At 32.9% G+C, this 25,206-nt stretch overlaps 2 protein-coding genes across 2 annotated transcripts; one reads left to right on the top strand and one right to left on the bottom strand.

The window, feature by feature from the left end:
- Positions 1 to 321: 321 nt before the first annotated feature.
- On the bottom strand, positions 322 to 5,203 carry LOC120272484 (protein SPT2 homolog). Its single transcript, XM_039279314.1, has 10 exons — positions 5,044 to 5,203; positions 4,784 to 4,844; positions 4,459 to 4,694; positions 3,676 to 3,790; positions 3,458 to 3,535; positions 3,257 to 3,371; positions 2,700 to 3,139; positions 2,281 to 2,405; positions 1,255 to 1,344; positions 322 to 669 (listed from the first exon to the last, which is right to left on the bottom strand). The coding sequence occupies exons 2-10, from the start codon at positions 4,799 to 4,801 to the stop codon at positions 564 to 566; spliced, it is 1,323 nt and encodes a 440-aa protein (XP_039135248.1). The 5' UTR covers positions 4,802 to 4,844; positions 5,044 to 5,203; the 3' UTR covers positions 322 to 563.
- A 5,117-nt stretch (positions 5,204 to 10,320) lies between these two features.
- LOC120272085 (ATP-dependent zinc metalloprotease FTSH 2, chloroplastic) lies at positions 10,321 to 14,463 on the top strand. Its single transcript, XM_039278825.1, has 5 exons — positions 10,321 to 10,476; positions 11,482 to 12,676; positions 12,786 to 13,099; positions 13,572 to 13,812; positions 13,907 to 14,463. The coding sequence occupies exons 2-5, from the start codon at positions 11,492 to 11,494 to the stop codon at positions 14,246 to 14,248; spliced, it is 2,082 nt and encodes a 693-aa protein (XP_039134759.1). The 5' UTR covers positions 10,321 to 10,476; positions 11,482 to 11,491; the 3' UTR covers positions 14,249 to 14,463.
- The last annotated feature ends 10,743 nt before the right edge of the window (positions 14,464 to 25,206 follow it).

Here is a 25,206-nt window from a genome sequence, read left to right as displayed (position 1 = left end):
AATAACTGAAATATAATTGAAATTATTGCAACACATTTCACATTATTTGATGAAATGCACCTTCGGCCAAAAAATGGAAACATCAGTTACTTACAAGAAAACAAGTTGTCCCAACAGTTTTCTTTTCTTTTCATCTAATTACCATCAATCCAAATACAATAAACACAACTTTCCAAAAAGTCAGCGAGCACGCCACCGACTCAATGGCATACATTTTCGGCACCTAAATGCACAAACAGCTTCTTTGCGCTTGGATCAGGAGGATTTCAAGTAACAATCAGAGCTGGAGCAGGAGCTGCAGCATAACAACATCAACACAGCTGACTTGAAATCATCATACATTTCAGAAATAAGTTGATTACTTTACAGAGAGAACATCTCTTATCACCGGTTGCTAAAAATAAATGGTACTAAAATGGATGTTACTAAATCTTGCACAAAATGGAGAACATCACATATAGCGCAAAAACAATGAACTTTGGTTGTGAGGAACCATGCTGCGAAACAAAGACGTCCTATGTGGGCGAGCAGGCATCTCCTCAGAAGAGTAGACATGCATTCTTTCACCGGTGGTGACCAAGTTTTTGCTTCTTTCTCATTCTCTCACGTTTCTCTTCTTCTTCTATAAGGCGAAGCTGCTCCTCATCCTCCTTCCTAGCAATCTTGGCACTGTGACAGATAGCAAGATCACAAAAATCATTATTAAAAATTGAAAAGCCACCAACACAAACATGAAATTGAATGGCTCAACGGAAGGGGAAAATTAACCACAGTAATATTTCTGTATGACAGAATCTTGATTAATAAATTTACATGCTAATTTTTCCTTTAACCATCCAAATATTTGCATATGTTAAGAGTATATATATGGTCAAGACTTTTTTGATTGTTATCTCAAATTATCCTGGTAACTATTATAATTTTATTTGTGTATGTTAAAGAACAGACAAGGTTGTGGTAATAATCATTGAGTATGAGTACAAGATTTACATAGTTCCTACCAGAAGAGGAAAAAAAAATTAACAGCATTTCAAAACCTTAACAAAAATTAATTGGCAAGAGAGGCTGTAGTGTATACACATGAAATTTAAAATAGCTTGTTAGGAATAAACAAAACAAGCAAGAAATCGTGTAATCAGCGGAACTAGCAAATTTGACTCGTTAAATTATTTTTACTAGATGAAAAATGAGTTCCTAAATTTCGCAAGTGCTTAGATGAGTTTTCTTTAAGGAAAAAAAAAAAGAAAATCATACCTCTTTCGTTCTTCCTTCTGAATGACATCAAAACCTACTTCCATGTCACTGTCATCACCATCGTCATTTGCAAATTTTCTAGGATCATACCTGCAAACCAACAATTTAACCTTTTACAAGACAAGACAAAAGATATCAAATACAGAGATTATATTTCCATGAACTATTGTTTAATCCTTCTCAATGATTTTTATCAAGTAAAACCTGAAAACAAACAATTTATTGTTCACAAGATAGCAAATCCAATATAACTTGGTCAAAACAAAAGGATGGTTGATTTATCTAAAAAAGTTTAGGAGATTTACATTGGATTTCACATGTCATAACACCAGTAAGTACTTTGATAACACTATCTCACCAGAGAAACCACATAATACCTAACATTAAAAAGTCAATTTAGACTTTCAGGGGCACTTAAAATAACAATGTCTTAGCTAAAATCCATTGCAGGTCAAATTATAAGTTGCTTATAGAATTAGGTTTCCAGTATTTCTACAGATCAAAGGCCCTACAAATTGAAGACATAATTTGATGGCATATCAACATAAAACATAAAAACGAAATAAATTCATGGTGCTCATATTGTAATCAAATAACAAGTATTTTTGAGAAGCTTAAAGGTTCAAATAAAACCAAAAGAAATTAAAAAAAAAAATCATCAGAAAGTTGTCTAGTCTGTCAAACAAACAATAAACTCACAATAAAATTAGTTCAGAACAGCAGAACAGCAAAAATGATGTTAAACTACAAAGGAAACTACTTCAATAATGGTCAACAGTACAAACCACGAATATTTCACAAAACATTCTTCTCATTTGATAATGTTAAGAATTCTCGCATGCTAACTGTTATCCTTCTTAACAAATGCATCTTGCCAATAACAGGAAACCAAATTCACCTAAAGATCCCAAATCATCTTAAAATGACAAAATATACATATTTGTATATATTATTTAAATCCTATAAAGAAAAACTTACAATATAAGATGCAAACATGCTAAAAATATCATACTAAGATTTACTAACCCGAACATTTGTCTGATCATATTAATAGCCTCTTCACCCTCATCATCTGAGTATGGGTGCCTCTTCAGTGGCTTCTTCTTCAGTCGTTCTTCATGAATACCATGTGATGGGTTTCTCTTGAGAGGCTTCATCAGTAGAAAATTTTAATATCAGAAATATGTGGAATATAGCATGCCAGCACACAAATAAACTGGCAAGCATATGGAAAATATAGATCTCGCATGTAGCTATACATAACAAAAAGACACATTTTCATTAAACCAACTAAGTTCACAAATAATATATGAAGAGCTACATGTTAGAATCTACTTATTCATGTATGTATTTATTTTCTGCAACTCTGTGTCTGTGTGTGTGTGTGCGCATGCACACGTGTGTGCGTGTGTGTGGGAGAGAGAGAGAGAGATGTAGAAAGAAACCTGATGTTTCAAGGATACTTCCGGCTGTTTCTTTGTAGTTAATACTTTATCTGCCACTTGAGGCACTTTTCTGTGTGCTGCAAAGTTATTTTGGGTGGTAGACTGAGGCTTTGCTGATGGTTTTCTCTCCAATGTTGAACCATTTGTAACCTTAGGTTGAGGCTTATTTGTTATTGCAGCTCGCGCCGGAAACTTAGAGGGCATAATTTTCCCTGCAGGTCTGGCAGGCCCATTTCCAGAAATATTCTGACCCGCTTTCCTCAATTCAGATGAAGGTAACATAGGCCTGTTTGCAAGAGCTTCTTTCACAGCCACACCTTTGGCAGGCATAGGCCTGTTTGCAGCAGTAGAGTTCCTGGAGTGATGCCTGATGACACTCTGCCTTTCAGGTTTGCTAATAGGCAACTTGTTCTTCAATGATGCTTGAGCTAATCGAACATCTTGAACATGAGAAGAAACCTGTATCAGTATCCTCTATGAAAAGGCTAAATTTTCCTAGAAACTTATGAATCAAAACTAGATTACATGAATCAAGACAAAAACATCAGAACTTGAACCTGTAGTCATCCGGGGTGCAGATTGATCCTTTTCAGGAACTGGCATATCAGCATCATCCGACAGTAAAAATGAATAGTCGCGCATGTCTTTGAGGGTTTGTGCTTTTCTCTTTATCTGCAAAGAACAAATTAACTTAGAAAATGTGAATACTAAATAGCAACCTTTGCCGTCTGCATCATGGTATCAAGATGCCCCTATACCTCATTGACAACCTTCGGTCGCTGATATTGCTGGTTTGTCTTCATTGCAGAGGATATAGAAGTAGAATTCTTTTTGTTCTGCAAAAATAAGTACAGTTGGTCAAAATAGAAAAAAAAATTAAAAAAAATAATAAAAAAAAAAAAGATGAAGAAGAAAGAAAAAAAGAAAGAAAAACGGATCACTTCAACAGATATATGGCATAGACAATGATACATACACTTGAAGAACTTTGAAGTTTAGCTGTAATATGCTGAGTTTCACGTATCGATTGGCTTTTCTCAATAACCCGTTGAGCAATAGCAGGCTGTGAAGGACCAAAGAAGGAGCCAAATCTGCAAGAAGCTACACAATATGAGGACCATAAATTTGGCAACCAAATCCATCATCATACTCAAGCACAAGTTACCAACAAGGCTAGCCAAAAAGGTTGTGAACAAGATTGAAAATATCAGGAAATACCAAAGAACATAGCCAAATGTTCAACAGCATCCTAATTACAAGTTAAAGGAATGTTACATAAGCTTAATGTTGTTCACTGATTCAAACAAACCTCATTGCAATTTTCATGCAACATAATTTATTGTTAATCATATTTCATTCAACATCTTGTTTAATAACATTATCCCTAGCTGTTGGTTAGCATAACAAGTGATTTCTCGATAATAAGTTATGTTTCAAATTCAATGTACACAAGATTAAATATGCATCGCGGCGTATCCAATGAAGTCATTCACAAGGTTTTGGATTTGAAAAATCAGTCTACCAATGCAGATACAAGTCCTACGATTAGAAACAATTCAATCACTCAAAAGAATATCATTATCATTTCCAAACAGAAGCATCAAGCATATTTTGGACTTCTAACCTTTTATGCAATTGTGGAGAATTATGCAACTAATTGATCAAGCATCAAGCAAACTTTAAAGCATTGAATCATCATCACCAAGAAGCAATCTACATATCAAGTAACCCATTAGGAGAACAAGGGAGAACTACGCACTTGTCATTTGCTGATGTCCTCCTATCCTGAGATCGCGGCGTATGTCCAAGAACTTTAGCACTTTCTTTCTTCGAGTTTCTTCTGAATCTTTCTTTCAGTTGTTCTCTCAACTTAAGAAAGTCTTGCTCCTCCTTCGTGGGCTTCCTTTCTCCCTCCTCTTCTTCTTCTTCTTCTTCTCCACCTTCTTCCTCATAATCATCATACTCATCTTCTCCATACCTTTCCCGATCATACTCCTGACAAACGAACAAGAAAAAAAATTAAAACCAAAAGCATCTCAAAAGTGCGAAAAAAAAAACTTATGCTCTATAGTGCGGTATCATACTCTCTCGTACTCCCTCATTTTCGTCTAAAATCTTCTTGAAATTCGACTCCACGCAGAAGACCTGCCGACCGAAACGAGATCAATACACCACAAAAATCAAAATTAGGGTTAGGGTTTCTACATTTTACGCCGAAAAACAAAGAAATTGGGACAAGATTTTGAGTTTGCAAACAGAAAAGGATCAATTGACCGTAGAATTCAATAGCGATTCCGATCCAAGAAAGGGATCGGAGACAGAGCTAGGGTTTGGGGTTGCTTACCGGTGCCACCGGCGATCAATTCCGGCGTAAGAGCAACCTCCTACCACGAGAAAACGGGATCGGTTCGGCGAAATCGTGAATCCCTAACGAAGGTCAGGAAAAGAATTAGGAAGGAAGAAAGGAGCGGTTATATAAAAAAGGAAATAAGAAGGCTGGAGAGGGAGTTCATCGAATTTGGATCGAACTAGAAGTTGGCTGGCCCGGCAAAGTTTCAAGCTAAGTGTACCCCGGCCCACCGAGCCCAGAAAACGAGCAAGGGTAACACATATCAGGATGTGTGGGCCATTGTACAAAAACTGGCCCACTTTTTTTTATATATTTTGAGAATTCGCTTATAACTCCAAATAATTAATAAGTAATAAATAAATGTAATGTTTGTCGAAAATTACTTTGAAAATTTTGTATGAGAAATAATAATAAAAAAGGAATATTAAATAATAATAATAATAATAATCTTATCATTACCAAAGAGTTGTTCCAAATGAGAAAATTTTTGTTGCCTAAATAAGTAATTTTTAATTGAAATTAAAAAAACAAACATCAAAATATTGAAAATAGTCTATCTTTTTTTTACTTGGTTCAATTATCTTATACTATCCAAAGAATGATTTGGTATAATCAATATAATTTTACATCAATTATCTTATCCTATCTAAACATAAATTTTTTTTTGAATAAATCTAAACATAAAATTTAGTATCACAAATCTAATTTTACTTAATTTATCTTGTTCTATGCAACCATAAAATTTGGTTCATCTCCAAATATAATCAAATAATAAAAATCTCCTTGGATATGTGGAAAAAATCTAATAATAAAATCCAATAATATAAATATATATTTATAACCAAATTATCGTATAGACTGTTCATCTCCATGTATAATCAAACTGCAATCAAATTACTTAATGATTTTTTTATGTTTTGAAAAATTTGAGTTTCTTTGTCATACTTTGGAAGCTCCAAATCTTAGAGACTTTTTTTTAACAAAAGCTGGCAAAACATAATATATTATTCACTACATTGTCGAAATCCCATCTTACAGTTAACCCCCTGATAATGTATCATTTATTTTATCCTTTTCAGTTATAAATTGTTTACATAAATAGCTTTAAATTTGGACTACATCATAATTAAGATTATAATCCTAATTAAACTCGAATTTTACAAGGATATATAATATTATACTACTCAGTTTTGAAAATAATTTAGACTATTTTAGATAATATTAGGGATGGAAATTAGGTGTTGAAGAAAGGAGAGGTTTCAGAAGAAAACACTAAATAACATCTCTTCTATCCTTTACGAGGTTCATGCAACCAGAAAAGCTTTTTCATGACTTTCATATCTTCCAGGTTGCATGTAATTATTAAGTAGTCTACTGTTACCACTTGCCAAAAAAGACAACCAATAAATAAATAAATAAGAACAAATCTCAAACCCAAGTGTTCAAACTCTAAGGACGGTATAATTAAAATCTAATAATGACGATGATGATATTACTTATCAGCAAGGTTGTCGGAGCCCGATCCGAGACGATGGCCCTAAACCTGGGAGTCGAGAGTCGATGGGTTCGACCAGGGTCGAACCCCAGGGTTGAGCAGAGTCGATAATTAAATATAAAAAAATATTATAATAATTAATAATGAGCAAATATAATATTAAACTCATAATTATATTATAAAAAACCCTACTCAAATTTTTATATTTAAATTGATAAATGATCTTATATACTGATGAGAGTTTTTCAATTATGTCATTTATTTTTTTATATTTTTTTAAATATTTATAAATTTAATATATTAATATATAATTATCGAATTTCTCTCTGTGTTATTTATTTGTTTATTGGTTGATTTTGTTAAAATAAATAAGAAATTTAATTCATTAATTCTTATATCTCAATTGAGTTTTTTTATTTTTGTTTTTAAATTTTTTTATATTTTTTTATTTAATTAGAATACTTTAATTTTTATATTTTTTTATAATAAATTACACTCATTTCTTGCTTTTTATTTTTCTTAATAAATTAAATTTTTTTAGAAAGTATTTACATAACACATTAATATATTTTTATTTTTTTAAATGTTAATTTTTTTGTTGGTATGTTTATGATATATATATATATATATATATATATATATATATATATATATATATATATATATATATATATATATATATATATATATTGTAATCCGATTTATTGATTATAAATTATAAATTAATATTAATAAATATACACGATTTTTGTGGTTTTCAATGAAAAAAATAATAATAAATTATTAAATATTGTAAAAAAAATAAACATTGTGACCCGATTGACCCGGCCGGGTCAACCGGTTCCCGGTTTTTCCGGTTGAACCGGCCGGACTGGTCCGGGTCTGACAACCTTGCTTATCAGTGGAAACTGCTAGATCAGGGATAAAATTTGAGAAGAAAATGGTGCAGTAGTTCACACGTGATGCAAAGGTAATAGAAGCAGACCAAGGATTTAAAAACCGGATCGGTTGGTGAACCGGTTGGCCAACTGGTTCGCGGTTCAACCGGTCCAACCGGTTCGACCGGCCGGTCCAACATTTTTTATTTTTTTAAATTTTTGTTAAAATAAGAAATGTCAAAAAATCATAAAATTATAAAAAAAAATTCAAAAAAATCAACAAAAATGCCCATTCATATTAGTGAATAACTCTTGATTAATTACTCTTGACGTTATTAAAATTGTTCAACCGGATTTAATTTTTTCAAATAAATAAATATTTAAAAATTAAAATAATAATAATAAATAAGTAAAAATAACTTCAAAAATAAAGAAATAATAATAAAAAAGATACAAAATTACATATTGCAAATTTAAATTATCTTTATAAGGTCACAAAGTCTTAACTTTATATAAAATTAAAATTTTTAAAATACAAATATACAAGGATACAACTATACAACAAATATTAAAAATAAAGAATTAAATAAAATATAAGTATACAAGTATACAACAACAATAATGATTAAAAAATAAAAACCAAACCATTGAAATGTTTGGTTTAATACTTTAATACTTTAATACTTTAATTTTAATGATTTAATTGTTGATTAGCGTAAAATTATAAGTTAATTATAATAAATTAATGATAATAAATCATAATATATTAATATCTTCAAGTATTTTTGTTTTTTTCAAGTATTTTGTTTTTGACTTTATTGCCTTTTTTGAAATTTGGACCGAGTTAATGAGTTTATTAACTTTATTTAAGTTTTTTTAATTATAAAATAAATAAACTAATTAAATAATTTAAATTAATAAATTGGCCGGTCCGGTTCAACCGGTTGAACCGGCCGGCCCGGTTCTTTACTATTTTATGCGAGTAATCGGACCGGTTTATCGGCCGGTTCCCGGTTCAACCGGCCGGTCCGGTCCGGTTTTTAAATCATTGAAGCAGACTTTAAAGATAGTGTGAAGTTTATAAGGTTTATAAACTATTTAACTCTAAAGAATATGAAACATCGTGCATGCGAATTGTTAGTGGTAAGTCATCAAAACGACTCATCAACTGCTCATTTTAGGATTTTTGGAAGAGAACTTCTATTTTATAGAATTTTCACCCTTCCAAAGTTGCACAACTGGGAATTTACTACTTTGAGATTGTGAGAAGATTTACTATTATGAGATTGTGGGGGTGATGCACCACTGTCATGGTAAAAAAATAAATAAATAAAATTAAAAATAAAAATAAAAAAACAAATTGAAGTCATTATGAAGAAAGAGTAGAAATAAATAAAAGAAAAAAGAAATGTATAATCACCAAAATAGTCCATGTATTTTTCTCTCTTTCCTTTTGGTCCCTCTACTCAGAAATGTCTACTTTTGAAAATGTGGCCACTTAATTAGAAATGCTTCCAACTAGTCCCTCTGCACTTGAGAACTTGCGCTTAATGGAAGCTGTGCGCTCACTCACACTGGTCTTATATATAGGGCACATATTGCCCTCTTATCTTCCTATTTTTATTTTGTTTTAGATGATGTTATAAAATTTTTGTGCTCAACGCTCTCTATTAACCTTTGTTTTTTTTAAATAAAATTTTAATATATTGTTGATACATACTAATAAACATAAAATTTAAAAAGATATTCCTTTTTAGTAAAAAGAAGATATTTCTTGAATAAAAAATACAGGACCAATAAAATATAAAAAAATTGAAAAATTATATATAATGAGGTGGGTTTGAATTAAAATTTTAAAATTATTTGAAATGTGAAAAAAAATTTAATTTTGAGATATATAACAGTTAATTTCATATTGAAAGGAAAATAAATTTTAAATAAAAAATTTAAAATTTAGTTATATAATAAGATAAAATATTTCTATAAAATTTATTTAATTTTAAAATTAAGAATATAGAACTAAATTTCGGTTTTTATAGAATTTACAAATAATAAAGTTGTTATAATTGGAGAGGGCATAGGAAAAAAAAAAAGTCCTGGGCATGCTTATGCTTGGAACCGAGCAATTGAGTTAATGATCCATGAAGTCCCGCCACCAATCTTTACACTTTATTTAGTTGGGGTTTTTTAAAGAAGCGGTGTGGAGTGAAGAGAGGTAATGTGTGCTTAGTTGGATGAGTAAGGAGGAATAGGAGCATAAGATTGGTAGGTTGTATCACCCTTTGCCTCATATCCCACGCATTCAAATTGGGTTTTTTTTAGTAGTGAATATTTTTTTACAAAAATACTTTTTTTGTTTAATTTAAATTTTAAAATTTTAGAATATACAGTTGATTTTAATTCAAATACTCATTGTAATACTTTAATTTTTATTTTTTAAATATTGATGTAAAATAAAAATAATAAAAAGTGTGCATAATAATAATAATAAGTTACATAAGATACTTTAAAATTCCGTCAATTTTTAATTATTTAAAAAAATCTCTGCTTTCAAATAATTTATTTTTAAATTTAAATTTATACAAAAATGGTAAAAATTTAGGAAAAAAAATTCAAAAATAAGATGTTGGAAATTAGGGGGGAAAAATCAAAGGGACGAACTGATGGGGAAAATTAAAAACTTATGGGTAATTTCACTAATAATAGTAGTAGTAATAATAATAATAATAATATAAAAAATGTTAATTATCATGCATCTAATTCCAATCAATGCCAATCACAGCTGAAAAAAATAATAAAATAAAATAAATAAAATATGATAAAGTTAAATAAAATATATAAATTAGAAAAATTGGGGAAAATAAAAGGGGGAAAAATCTCAGGCCAGTGGAGCTGGTGATTCCTTATCGCGAGTGTGGCCGAGGATGACGCCACGTTGCTGAGTTTGTAGCGTGAGAGATTCTTCATCTCCTTCGCTTCGTTTCTTGATCCTATATAAAGGATTCAAGCGAGAGCTGCTGAAATCTCAGCAGGAATCCGTTGGATCGTTTTCAGGCATGTTTTCTTGCTGTTCCTCTTGCTTATTGATATTTTTTTTTGTCAGTTGTTTTTGCTGGGAATTAAGAGTTCATTTCATTGTTTGTGTGTGAATTGTTCATTGTTATGTGGTTGATTGGTTTTCTTGGAAGAATGAGATGATGTTTGGTTTGGGAGTGTGAGATTTCTCAAATTGTTTTGAGAAGTGGGATTTGGAATGGAGTAGTTGAAAGAAATCAAGCATTCTGTGTGGTTTCTGAGGAAAATGAATTGGCTTTCAGTTGGGATTTAGAGCATTTTGTGTGGTTTTTGAGGAGAACGATTTTTTTTTTTTTTGGATTGATTTAGGTTTTCATTTAGAGTTAACCTGTTTCTTAACAGTAGTTCAGTATTGCTGCTTAAAATCAAAGTTCTTGAGGACATTATGTTGAGAGAGTGGGGTGTGTGGGCTAGCTAGCTTTTTATGTCTATATTCTCAGTCATAGGCTAATTTTGTTAGCAGAAAAAGAAACAAAATAATGTCCTACTTTTTAACAAAATGGTCATAAATATAAAAGTTTATGAACTGAATTCTTTTTCATGATATTCATGCTATTTGTTCATTCACTCTGCATTTGTTCAATATCAAAAATCAATTCTCTCCTACAAAATCGATTTACTGAGTTTTTGTGCATGTGGGGCAAGTTGAAAGCATTTGATGCATAAGGTTTGTTGAGAAAATTTGAATGATGATGATGTATATTAACTATCAAGTAATTGCTTCTTTGATGAATTTATGAAACTATTGACTTGATATGCTTCTGTTTCATTTAGTACTTGTCTTACTTGACTTTTTCCTGGAATAGAAAGTGCTACTATGAAAAAAAGGAGGCAGTCTGATGCATGTCATGCCATGCCTTTTTTTTTTTTGGATGTAATCTGTAATTTTACGATCTGCCATTTTCATGAAGGAATACATTTTATGGACTAGGGCAACATTTTAAGGTATGCTGGATCTGATTTTGGTTTAATATCTTGGTATAGGAAGAGTTAAATGGCTGCTTCAGCTGTGTACATCGCATCAAATAAAATACCGACACATTCTGGTAAACCAAGCCTGACCAAGGAAATCTATGGTAAACATCTGACTACTTCAGCAGGCATTCTGCCACTAAGTGGAGTGTTCAGATCAGTCTCAACAACAGCTTCTTTGGATCAGAAACTGCACAAAGGAAGAAGAGGGTTTTTAAAACTGCTTGGGAATGTAGGACTAGGCCTTCCTGCTTTAGTGAGTAGTGGAAATGCATATGCCGATGAGCAAGGTGTGTCCTCTTCGAGGATGTCATATTCAAGGTTTTTGGAGTATCTAGACAAGGATAGGGTGAAGAAAGTAGACTTGTTTGAAAATGGAACCATAGCAATTGTAGAAGCTGTCTCTCCTGAGTTGGGTAATCGCGTGCAAAGAGTACGTGTCCAACTACCAGGGCTTAGTCAAGAGCTTCTTCAAAAGTTAAGAGAGAAGAACATTGATTTTGCAGCACATAATGCTCAGGAAGATTCTGGTTCTCTTCTGTTCAACTTGATTGGCAACCTGGCTTTCCCTCTGATCCTTATTGGAGGTTTGTTTCTTTTGTCAAGACGGTCTTCTGGCGGATTGGGTGGACCTGGAGGGCCTGGATTTCCTCTTGCTTTTGGTCAATCTAAAGCCAAGTTCCAGATGGAACCCAACACAGGGGTCACTTTTGATGATGTTGCTGGTGTAGATGAAGCAAAGCAAGACTTCATGGAAGTGGTGGAGTTCCTAAAAAAACCAGAGAGGTTTACAGCAGTTGGTGCTCGTATTCCCAAGGGTGTTCTTCTTATTGGGCCTCCTGGAACTGGAAAAACTTTGCTTGCCAAGGCAATTGCTGGTGAAGCAGGTGTTCCATTTTTCTCGATTTCAGGGTCAGAGTTTGTAGAAATGTTCGTTGGTGTTGGCGCTTCACGAGTTCGTGATCTTTTCAAGAAAGCTAAAGAGAATGCTCCTTGTATTGTGTTTGTTGACGAAATTGATGCTGTTGGAAGGCAAAGAGGAACTGGAATTGGAGGAGGGAATGATGAAAGAGAGCAGACTCTTAATCAGCTTTTGACTGAGATGGATGGTTTTGAAGGAAATACCGGAATCATTGTAATAGCTGCAACTAATCGTGCTGACATTCTAGATTCTGCTTTACTACGACCTGGGCGATTTGATAGACAGGCGAGTGATATTTTTCATTTTTGTTCTTAATTTAGCAAGAGAATGAGCTCATTCTTGGCTACTTTTGTTTCCATTGATGACGACTTGAAATTGTTTACTATCTGGGCAGGTCACAGTTGATGTTCCTGATGTCCGTGGGCGTACAGAAATACTGAAAGTTCATGCTAGCAACAAAAAGTTTGATGGTGATGTTTCTCTTGATGTTATAGCCATGAGGACACCTGGTTTTAGTGGAGCAGATCTTGCAAATCTTTTGAATGAAGCTGCTATATTGGCCGGTCGCCGGGGAAAGACTGCAATTTCTTCCAAAGAGATTGATGACTCAATTGACAGGATTGTGGCTGGAATGGAGGGTACTGTAATGACAGATGGGAAAAGTAAAAGTTTGGTTGCATATCATGAAGTTGGGCATGCCATCTGCGGGTAAGAGCTTAAAACTATACTATTTACTTTCTTGTTGCTTAGTTTCATTTTTTTTCCTACCCGGCCCCAGTATAGACCTTGTCCTTTTAAAAACTTATAATTATTGAGTGTCTGGCAGATTCTTGATAGTTTTACCAATTGGTTTTTGCTCTTGGGCATCTGCTGATATTGTAATAATTGGATGCATGTCATGTCTGGTTGCAGCTAATGCAGCTCTTGAGTCTTAAATGCGGTAATTTACCCTAGCATAGTTCAGGATTTTATCTTTACCGACAAATATGGATAGTTTGACACCCTGCAGTTTGGCCTTTGAACAATTTGATTGAGATATAGTTTTGTATCTAACTTCTCTTTTGCTTCCCACATGTCACGTGAAATTATCTTGCACTTAACCTTACCTTGTGGGTAGGTCCCTTAATAGCAATAAAACCTTACCTTGCTAATTCACTTGAATCACATCTTTTCCTTGCAGAACTCTAACTCCAGGACACGATCCAGTACAAAAGGTCACCCTGATCCCGCGAGGCCAAGCACGAGGACTTACATGGTTCATTCCTACTGATGACCCGACCTTGATATCCAAGCAGCAGCTATTTGCTCGAATTGTTGGTGGTCTTGGAGGCAGAGCAGCTGAAGATGTAATCTTTGGTGAGCCTGAAGTAACCACTGGTGCAGCCGGTGATTTGCAGCAGATCACTGGTTTGGCCAAACAGGTAATTTATACGCTGATCTTTTCTAATTGCCAAACAATTTCATGAAACAACAAAAAACATGATTTTCTCATTTCTTCTGCCTGTCCTCAAACAGATGGTGACCACTTTTGGAATGTCAGAGATAGGTCCATGGTCCCTTATGGACTCTTCAGCACAGAGTGCAGATGTTATCATGAGAATGATGGCAAGAAACTCAATGTCCGAGAAGCTCGCTGAGGACATTGATGCTGCTGTGAAGCGCATATCAGACAAAGCATATGAGATTGCATTAAGTCATATCAGAAACAACCGTGAAGCCATTGATAAGATTGTAGAGGTCCTCCTGGAGAAGGAGACACTGAGTGGTGATGAGTTCCGGGCAATCCTTTCAGAATTCGTTGAAATCCCTGCAGAGAACAGGGTCCCACCCACTGCACCAGCTCCGGTCCCTGTGTAGATTTGTTCACAAATTCCATATAGAAACTTCATATTGGAGAGGATGATGCTGTTTATAATACATAAAATGTGGGCTGCTTGTTCTCTCCATGTTTGAGCATCCTTCTATAATCTGTATGATCATTGTGTTGTCAGTACAGTTCAAATATTGAAGTTGTATTTTGGGGATAGAGTGTCTAAGATAATTCTAATGGAGAAATATAGTCCTTTTTGTTACTGACTAAATAATAGAAATATTTAACAAAGATTGATAACATTGATATTATAGAATTGTGTGAAATTTATTTTGTGGATTCCAGCATCATCATTTAATTTCAGATTGATGAGAATCTCAAATAAGCTGGAAAATGGAAAGTTACTTCAAATCTTTGGTATGCATACCTACCGAAATCGAAAAAAGTGCAACTATACCAAAACCATTGGATAGGTTATTGAAAAAATTAATCAGAAGCTCTCGTCAAGATTGATCAAATTCCAGCTTCATAGGTTATTGAAAAAAGTAAAATAAAACACATGGTAATGTGAAAATATTACTATGTTTGGCATTATACCATTGGTAATCTGGATGGTAATATCACATACTAACCTGAGAACATTACCAAGAAAGTTGGTAATCCTATTACCATCAAATTTGGTGTCTATCTTGGCTTACTAAATATGTGGTAATCTCATAACACGGTAATTAACTATTCCCGATAATAAAAGTTTTCAACAAAATATGGTTATATTAAATTACCACAATATTTTTAACTATATAATATTCCCACCCATATTACAATAGTAATCTCGTTACGTGATAATAATATGTCATTAGTATGAACCAAACGACCCGGTAAAATATATCTTAATTATTTGTGTTTATTTTTAACAGTTCTTATGCTAAATATAAATATAAAATCAACTATAGAGTTGTTTTGTTTCAATAATTTTGAATTAAAGTCCAAACTCAATTTTTATTTTGAACTAAAGCAATTTGAGTTTAAGCGTTTAAAATTGAAATCTACTTTAGCCAGAGTCACTATACTAGAGCTACTTGAAAACCCAAGTTGAGCTGTGCTTGGATTTAAGAATAAAAATATTTAGGTTAAATCAAACACACAGAGAGGACTAAATTGATTCGGCCTATTCCAGGTTGCATTTGGATGATGAAATAAGAATGGAGATAGGAATGGGGGTTAACAAAGAGAGGAATGAGAATGGGGGTAATGGAGAGGGGATAGAAATGAAAGGTTTAATTATCATACAAGTCCCTATAATTGTATACTTTCTGCCCTTTTAATCTTCTAATATTTTTAGGTACAATTAAATCTTCATATTTAGTCGAATTGGGTCGTTCTAGTCCACAACAATATTTTTATATACAATTAAGTCCTTGCAATTTACACTTTGCCATCTACACAGTGGACTAAAATAAGCTAATTCGACTAAATATATGGACTTAATTGTACCTAAAAATATTGCAAGGACTAAAAGGGCAGAAAGTACGTAATTACAGGGACCTGTACAGCAATTAAACCGGAATGAAAACTGTGTTTGGTTAGGGAGAGTTATGCATTGAAAATGTAAAAAGTAAATGGAGGATATGTGAGACAATTACCCTTATATCCTTCTTAAAAAAATATGTATATGTATATATGTTTAATGACATAAATGTTTTCAATTACTAATATCCTAATTAAGAATTAATTAAGTTAATTAATTATTTTATTAATATAATTAATAATTAAATTAAATAAATTTGTCATTTTTAAAAGTCTATCTATGTTTTAAACTTTAAATCAAATAAATTTTTAAGTATTGCTAAAAAGAACTTCAACATACATGGAGCCATTTTTCATACAAACATCATTTAATAACTTTAGCTAACAAATAAGCATTCAAAAAAAAAATACAAAAACTTCATCTATATACTACAAGAACAACATAGCAAATATCATTCAATAACTTTAGCAAACAAATAAGCATTCCAAAAAATATATAACCACATACGACATCGCAAGCAATATAAAACAAAAATGAAAATACCCACATAAACAACAATGAAAGCATTTGTGTAATACATAACAAGCATAAAACACTCCACCAAAGTAAAGTCATACAAACCATACAAGTCTATCTTGCTCCTACCCAAGGCAATGAACATCTTACAACAACCAAAATAAAGTGACAAAGTCATAAAATCCATTAAAGTTCAACAAACACAAAACATCCCACCAAATTAAAGTCCATTAATTTCAACAAAGAAAAGTTCTTCTCCATGGTCATTTTCCTATGATGTCATTTCCCCACCAAATAGATGCACCTACAAAGAAGAAAATGTTAAGGATCAAAGTTATTTCCTTTCTCCTTTGTACAACTTAAATTGCATATGAACCACATGAATTTGTTTAAAAAAAAAAAAAAAAAAAAAAAAAAAAAACCTTTTCTAAAGGATATATATGTTTGTGTGAAGAGCAACAAAACACAATACATAAAGTCAATGTACATGCCATAGATAAATTAAAATCACAATTTTATTACATGACATGAAGAAAAAGTAAATACGAATTTTAAGCAATGTAGACAATATGAAAATCTTACCAAGATGATTTATATATCACGTGGCCAATATGACATTCTTGATAGGAAAACCTAACAAAAGCGTAGCTTCTTATCAATTGGAAGATCTCAAAAAACTTTGAGTTGATCTTCATCTTTTATCAAAATTTGTAGCATGAACATTGCCTCATCATGGCTAAACCCATCGATTACAAAAAGTACTTCACCTAAGGGTTATTTCAATTTCATTACATGTAGTGATTTCAATAGAAATTTTTACATTGCGTGCAGACAATCTCAAGGGGAGGGGGCAGATTTTTTTAGCTTTGCATGCTGCAAATTCAGCCATAAGAGCAGTTAACTCAGCATTACGAGCTGCAGCTTGGGCTAAAGCTCTAAAATCTAGACTAACCAAATCTACAAAATTCTAAAAATTTGTAGATATTTGTTCCATTGTTGGGTCTTGGGCTACATGTTTCCTTTTTCGATGCCTAGGAGTTCTTGAGGTGCTATTATCATATGCCATAGGTGATGGGGTCTCTTTTGGTTCTTGCGTAGGCATAGGGAAGTCTTCAATCGGCACTTGGGAGAACCCCGCTACATTCTTAATGTAAATGTTATCCTCATTTTCATATTGGGTTGCATCATCCCTTGTATCACTTCTAGAATTGCCAATTGCTCTATCCTTAGTAAAAACCAGGGCAAGATCATTGAAAAATGGAAAGGATTTGTCATATAATCCAGAAGTCTCTTTATGACCCTGTATTATAGCATGGACAAAGTGGTTAATATGTTGCAAAATTACCAAATTAGATAAATTTATGTATATTTACCTTGACATACTCATCATATGCACTTTTGTCACATACAATAGTGTTATTTTGGTAGTTTCAATAGAAACCACTCAATTGTAGGATATCCGCAATGGTATTCGTCTTACTCAAGAGTTTCACGTGAGATTTAATGTTTGGTATGACCTTTAACATAGTTTGTGGAATCTTTTCTTCTATCATTTCTTCTAATTGGAAAAGATATCCACCTCGAAAGCCATTTTTAGCTCGCCTGATGAGTACTTGTGTATTAGTAACATGAAGTATTCTTTTCTTATATTTAGCATTATTTTTTTTTTTTCAGATTTTATCACTTATGCATGTGTATTTATGTTCTTTTACGCATTTAGGGTTGTGGAGACAATTGTGGAAGAAAAGAAGCAAAAGTAGATCGTGGACGTGATTGTGATGAAGCTCTTGGATCGAACAAATACAAAGATACAAGTTGTATTCAAAGACATGTGAGTGTGTGCCAACCTCCATTGTGCTCATGTGAATACACATAGTGGAAGGGCACAAAGGCAATCACACTCATGTGTTCCGATTTGTGCAATACTAGCAACATCTTCATCAATGTGGTTTTATTGAAGACGCGACGCGATCTACTGCATGAATGTGTGCTCATTCATATGGACTTGATGAAAAGAGTGGATTCGGGAGCATTCCGGTGAAGTACTGTAGCAAATTACTATAACAGTTACTGTTTATAGTGCGCGGAAAAACTCAAATATGCAAATCCACATAGTCGTGAGGAAATTCCACACACCCATGTGGATGCCCAATTCCAGCCCCTATAAATACCGCTCTTTGAGGCCTTTTTGAGGATCTTCCTATCCTTTTCTCATCTTTTCCCCATCTTTGGAGGCGCTCACAGCTAGGGTTCGGAGAGGATTTGGCTAGGTCTTGGGAGTGGTTCTACGGCCTTCAACATCGCGTTCCTTTGGAAGAGAGTTATTGGGGGAGCTTTCATCGGCATCGATTCGGTGAGGTTTGTCCTAGGCTTGACGAGGGTACCCTTGGAGAAGGCGAGGCCACTCCACAAGATCATCGATACGGACTACAAGGGGCTTTTACTTATGGATTGCATGCTTTTACTTTCGATTTCATTGTTGATTGTATCTTGCCCCATGGAGAGCTAAACCCCTAGTGGGTGCTTAGACTTGTAAACCCTAGGATGATTTTGTTTCTTTGACTCTTGTTTTGCTTCTTTAATTGATGTTTTAATTAAGTTCTGACCTTGAATGTTTATTGCATTGATTTTCCCTTAAGAGTGACACTAGGGTTGAGAATCTATCTTGGTAATTCTTGTAGGTGAGTGACACACCATGAGGGTTGACAAAGCAAGGTTGTAGAGGATCGAGAGAGTGAGTCGAGAGGTAGCGGAATGTCCCCTTTCCCAGATCTTCATGCAACCCCACACAGTGTGAGGGGGTCGAGAGTATCCCTTTCCGCCAGGGCATAGTGTGAGGGTTAGTCACGGTTGACCTTAGGTTTGGGACCATGTATCTTAGAATTTTCACAACTCATTAGACATCAGTTAGGAGGCATAATGAGGAGTCTTGCAGTTGAAACAATAGTCCTAGGGTGAGCAATGTCTGGGTGCCCCATTTTCTATCGATTGCCTCTCCTTATCTCTATTGTGTCTCTTTTCACATATCCTTCCAATCATTTTCACTATAGTTAAATAGTAATACTTGTGTTTCCAAGCACTATTCCCTGTGGATACTACTACCCACTCGCTAGGATACTTTATTACTTCGACAACCCGTGCACTTACGGTACACACACGCAAGGTGTGTGTCATCGCCACATTGGACTTATGGAAAGTCCAACTAAACCTTCGATTAGTGCTCTATCTTCTTATGTTGTTCAATATCGCTTGTTTTGTCCCTTACCCCTTTAGTGTGGCTCTAAATCCATACTGAAAAACAAAGAAAGAAAGTGATATATCAATACTTAAACAATAAAAAATTGAAACTATATCTCACATGCATGAAAACATTAAAACAAAAAAGTTATATGATGCAAGACACATTACCTAATTGGTAAGAATTAATTATAAACGTTTGATACATAATACTATAACAAGGAAAAATGAATACATTTAGAATTTCTACAAAATGTGTAATATACATGAATGTTAAATTGTAAAAAAAAAAACCATCACTAGAGTCCATGCCATTTTAATAATAATCATTTTAATAATAAGCATTTCAATAATGATTAACCACCCTGACATGTTCATGTTAAACAAAAAAGTCATCATTAGTCTCAATGACATTCAACACATGTGTTACATTATTGGAAAACATAATTAGCAAACAAAGGTACTATTACTAAAATCAACAATTGACCAAAAAGCAAATGATATATAAGGCATTTGGTGCCTAGGAACCAAATAACCGATTCATTATGAGTGCAGCATGTTAAACATGTCCACAACCATCTCTTGCCTAAATTGAGGCCATTTATCTATTGGTTGCATACCTTCAATGTGTTCTATGTCATTTTCTACACTTTCCTCCAAGGATGTAGTCTTGACTTCATCCTCAATGGGATCTTCTGTCATTTCCCTTCTAATAAATTTTTGAAGCAAGCAACACGTATTAATAATATTTCATTGGGTGGTCATGCTGTAGAAACTCGGACTGGATAAAATTTTCCAATGAATTTTTAGAAGCCCAAATGTCCTCTCAATTACATTTCTAGAACTGCATGTTTTATGCTGAAAAATTCTTTAGGAGTTTTTTGGCAGATGACCATTTTTCCATGAACTCAAGTGATACCATTGGCATCGAAAAGGCGCAAGAAATCTAGGGCAATTTCCATATCTAGAATCAACCAGTTAATAGAAACCTAAGATGAGACATATTATTTATTAGGTTCAATGCAAGAATAATGTCAAAGATAATGGTGGTGTATTTTAATTACCGTTTGGAACTTTTAATCCATTAAACTTTGTAACATCATCTCTAAGTACTAGGGCATCATGTGCTGAACCTTCCCAACCAGACAAAACATATATAAATTGTATATCTTGACTATAAACATCGAGCACATTAGTAGTGATCTCAGATTTCCATGTTCTATATCTTGGTCTGTCTGCATTGGACACATTCACTCGGATATGTGTCCCATCCAATGCTCCAAGACAGTTCTACATTTGGGAAAAAAATTATTACTTGTCCATTTGAGTACCTAAAAAACCCGCTAAAATTGATCAATTACCAAAAACCATTTCCACTTTGGGTCAGTTGAATTTCTAGGACGGGTTTAGGTTTTTTTAAAAGAATGCTATGGCAGAGAATAATTGATTGTAGGACTACTTGGAAGTGTCGACTAATTGTTTCGGCCAATCTCACAAAGTCAAACTTGATTATCCTATTTTTGACATGGTGTGCTACAATGTTTAAAAACATTGCAACCATCTCCTCAAAGATGATATTTCTAGTGCCTCGTAAGCTTTTGGTGGTGGTCAACAATTGACATAAGTTATGAAAACAATGCCGATCCATGTGCAACTTGTCAATGCATTTTATATCACTTTCGTAAATCACTCGACTCAGGTATTCATATTTTTTATGATGCCTACATGATGTTTACCCACCTCGTATTGAATTGACTTGTTTCTATTATCGAGTTGTTTTCTTGGACATATAGCGGCCATGATGTTTAATACATAGAAGTAACACATGTACATTGTAAAATACAATCGGACTTCATCAACCTTGTCCATTCCTACAAACATTTCATAACACAAGAAAATCAAGGAATAACTTTTCATGCCATAATACATTGCCAACTAATTTGTAAACAACATCAAATGGAATTAATTTTGAAAATTTTTCATGTAGACAAGCTTTATCATAATCTTTGAGTGAAAAAATAAAAGCATGAAGTTGGAAAGTGTATACACCACATCAAAACAAACAAGGTTGCTTTTATCTCATTTGCTGATTATGCCATTTCTACATTAAAAGCACTAGTTGCAATGAAGAGTATCTCAAGTAAAATATGTATTATAAGCATGCATCACATTAGACATATTACAGTGAAGATCAAGGAAGATATCCAATACATTTTGGCCATAAACAAATACAGTATCATCCCTAAACTCACACACAAAAACAAAGAGATTCTAACCAATATAAATTGCAGGATTGCACTAGATTACTCATGAAATAATAATAGAATCAAGAAGCATTAGATAACAGGCTTTTCCAACTAAACAAAAATAGCAAAACTAATAGATTAAACTTGGAGCACTCATGGTGTGTTTTTGAACAGTTTACAAAACCAACCTCTAATTGAAAAGGATAAAAAAATGAAGAAAGAATACATAACTCAAAGTTGGGAACCGCCTGACCCTCAAAGGATATAAACCATGGCAAACATTTAATTAAAAAAAATAGCACAAAGATTTTAGAACTAAAAAAATTTAATAGAAAAATATATATAACACTACTGATATACAAAATAGCATTCATAGTATACTAATAAGATGAACTACAACAAACATCTAAACCAAAAACCTTAACTTCTAGAAAAAGCAATGACTAAGCTTTTTGACTTTGAAAGTTGGAGCTATGTAGAATATGCATGGTTCTTTTCTTTACAAATATACTTTTCATAGGTTTATTGCAAAAGAATTTCATAGTGAATCTCGCTATCAAGAAGTTCATGTCAAGCCCCAATTCTCAAAGGTTCCAATCATGAAAACTCTATACATCCAACTTGAAAGTTCATTTGAAAAACAAATATTATGAAAAATATAGATGCAAAAGTAAAGAAGTCAAAGCAACTATATTTCAAAAAGCTTTCTAGTAATTAAAGAAAGAATGTATCAAAGATATTATCTCACAATCGATAGTAGCTTCCAATTTGCCATATAATCAAACTACTTACATAACTGAATATTAATCTTTTACATCAATCAATTAAACAAATTAAATGTTGGCAAAGATGGACAAATGTTTCTATTCCTTGTGTAGTGAAATGCTTTCTAGTCAAACTGGCATCATATATATAAGAAGTGCATCTATCCCATTCTTATTGATTTCATGCCGTGGTGATCATGCACAAATAATTTCATTAATCAAGAAGAAAAAACATTGGAAAAAAGAAAAATGAAAAATGCAAAAAGAGAACATGTCTAATGTGAAACCATCCAAAAATCTTAAAAGTGTAAAGATGAAACAGAAAGAGAAGCATGCGAAAAAGTCTTAGAAATTGGCCTTTTAATAATGACTTTGGGAAGGCATAAATTGAATTGTATCAAAGATGTATGGATGCATTAAACAACACTGAAAACCAAAATAAAACACCAATCCAAGAGTCATCTTTCTCAAACAAGCATCTGATTACGTCCAAACCAGAATAAAAACCACTCACCAGGCTTAACAAAAGTAGAGATCACCCAAATCGAAGAGAAACCCCAAATCACCAACCTACGCAAAAAAAACCAAACAAAAGTCACAAAAAACCCTAATAATCAACAAAAGAATCGCAAAAAGAAGAAGAGGAGAAAGGAAGCTAAGGATGAGAGAGATGAACCTGCGAGAATGATGACTCTTTGCTGCCACTTCCTCTCTGTCCCTTGAAATCTGCAAGATGACGGTGGTGAGGAAAATGGTGGAGAGGACAATGATGGCAAGGATGGTCATGGGATCGGTGAACGGCGACGACATTGGTGATATAGTAGCAAGCCAGCTATGAGGATGGTAAAGAAAGATGATTAGGTTTTTAGTTGGGATATACAAGTAATATTTTTGTTTTGAAATGGGCAAAAACATAAATTCAACTATTAGTAATGGGTATTCCCCCTAATGTGAGAGGAATGACTTATTACTTTGGTGGAGATAATGAATTCCACAAGTTGGCAATGATTACCTACATAACATAATATCCAAATAGGGGGAAGGGAATATGTAATCAATGATTCCCCTCCCTAGGGTAATCATTGAGGGCATCCAAATGGACCCTTAGTTTGATTTGATCTTTACTTGTTTTGCATGCATAACTAGTTGGTTTAGTTTATTTGGGTTTGGCAACATGAGCCCAACTTATATAATGGGTTACACAACATCAATATCAATAAAATATCAGTTAGATTAACTTCTGGATAAGATTGATTTAGACTTTGGTTTAAACAAACTATTGTTTGTCCATAAATTTATTATTAAAATCATATGTTATGGAAAATCTATTTTAAAATTTAGATTTATTTTTTTAATGCAAAGGATTATATAGAATAAGGTCTCTAATCTATTGTTGATGGGAAGTGGCATTAGTCTTCAGGTGTGAGATTAGACATCTAATATTCTACTTATTCAAATTACTATGACTGAATCTATTCACATATTATCTATATTATTAAAATTGTTTATACAATATGGTATTCTATTAAATTTCAAACAATCCATTAACCGAAAAAGTCATTGACAATAACTCTTGTTTACTTTTTCACTATTTTGAGTTTTCTTAAAAACTTTTAGTGCTTGAAGCTTGAGTTTTTTATCATAACATTTTTGGATGCTTGAAGATTAGAAGCAAGGGTCTCATGATCTTAACTTTTTTTATGAGAGAAATGTGTTGGCTTTGGTTTTCAAGATCACCATCTCTTGCTGAAGTTGTCTTTCACTTTGTTTTTCCTCTTACAGAATATGAGAGTAAGTTCCTAGTGATATGATCTAGACAAGAGCATTGAACTATAGACAGAGTAAGGAAAGGCATGAACAAGAGAGAGACAAAGAAAGAGTGAGAAGGGTAAGAGAGAAGTGACATAAAGGATACTTTGCCTCATTCCCTTTTCTCATTACCATATATACTAAAGTTTATATAGAAAACTCAGCCACTTGATCTTTAAAGGCCATTTGGTTCACGAAATTAATGGCAATATTATTTCTATGTCATATTGATGGGAATATGTGGGATTTCTATTTGGTTTACATTGCAGTAATGTAGTTGGAATGCAACATTATTATGTTTGATTAGGTGGGAATTTTATATTATCAATTGACTTTTTACCAAAATACTTTACCTAATAGGTGGAAATTATTTCAAAATTATTTTAAAAAAAATATTTTAAAACTAATTTTTTTAATTTTAGAATATTTAATTTTTATTAATATTAATTAAGACAAACTTAATTATTTTTAATAAATATAATTTTTTTCTCCAATTTAATATTTGAAAAAATTTTAATCTCAAATGTTTTTCTTATCTCTGACCAAATATTTCGATAAATATATTTTTATATAAAAGATATGCGTGGAAAGACAAAATATGAAAATTTCTTATTTTTTAATTTTTAAAAATTGATGTTTTCATGATTTTATTTAATTTAAATGGTATAATGGGAAAAATTTTCAATATTCCACCTGGAATGTTACATTACCGCCTATTGAGTTTTTAATCATATTCCTGGTAATGTTACTCAATGATACACCCCTTGTATGTGTGCACTGCAAATGCACGAGTTGTCGAAGTAATAAAGTACCCTAGTGAGTGGGTAGTCGTATCCATAGGGAATAGTGATCAGAAACACAAGAATTTCTATTTAACTATGATGAAGATGATTTAAAATGGTGTG

This window comes from Dioscorea cayenensis, chromosome 11 (genome assembly GCF_009730915.1).
Source record: "Dioscorea cayenensis subsp. rotundata cultivar TDr96_F1 chromosome 11, TDr96_F1_v2_PseudoChromosome.rev07_lg8_w22 25.fasta, whole genome shotgun sequence".
Lineage (NCBI taxonomy): Eukaryota > Viridiplantae > Streptophyta > Magnoliopsida > Dioscoreales > Dioscoreaceae > Dioscorea > Dioscorea cayenensis.
Note: the sequence above shows the minus strand (reverse complement) of the source record. Positions and strands in the feature narration are given on the sequence as shown.

What these genes read in the sequence shown, in the direction of transcription:
- LOC120272484 (XM_039279314.1), bottom strand. An exon ending in GACCGAAGGTTGTCAATGAG is followed by an intron (nt 3,372 to 3,457) that starts GTATAGGGGCAT and finishes TGTTCTTTGCAG; the next exon opens with ATAAAGAGAAAAGCACAAAC. An exon ending in TGCACCCCGGATGACTACAG is followed by an intron (nt 3,140 to 3,256) that starts GTTCAAGTTCTG and finishes CTCATGTTCAAG; the next exon opens with ATGTTCGATTAGCTCAAGCA.
- LOC120272085 (XM_039278825.1), top strand. Translation starts at nt 11,492, where the DNA reads ATGGCTGCTTCAGCTGTGTACATCGCATCAAATAAAATACCGACACAT. An exon ending in CTGGGCGATTTGATAGACAG is followed by an intron (nt 12,677 to 12,785) that starts GCGAGTGATATT and finishes CTATCTGGGCAG; the next exon opens with GTCACAGTTGATGTTCCTGA. An exon ending in TCACTGGTTTGGCCAAACAG is followed by an intron (nt 13,813 to 13,906) that starts GTAATTTATACG and finishes GTCCTCAAACAG; the next exon opens with ATGGTGACCACTTTTGGAAT.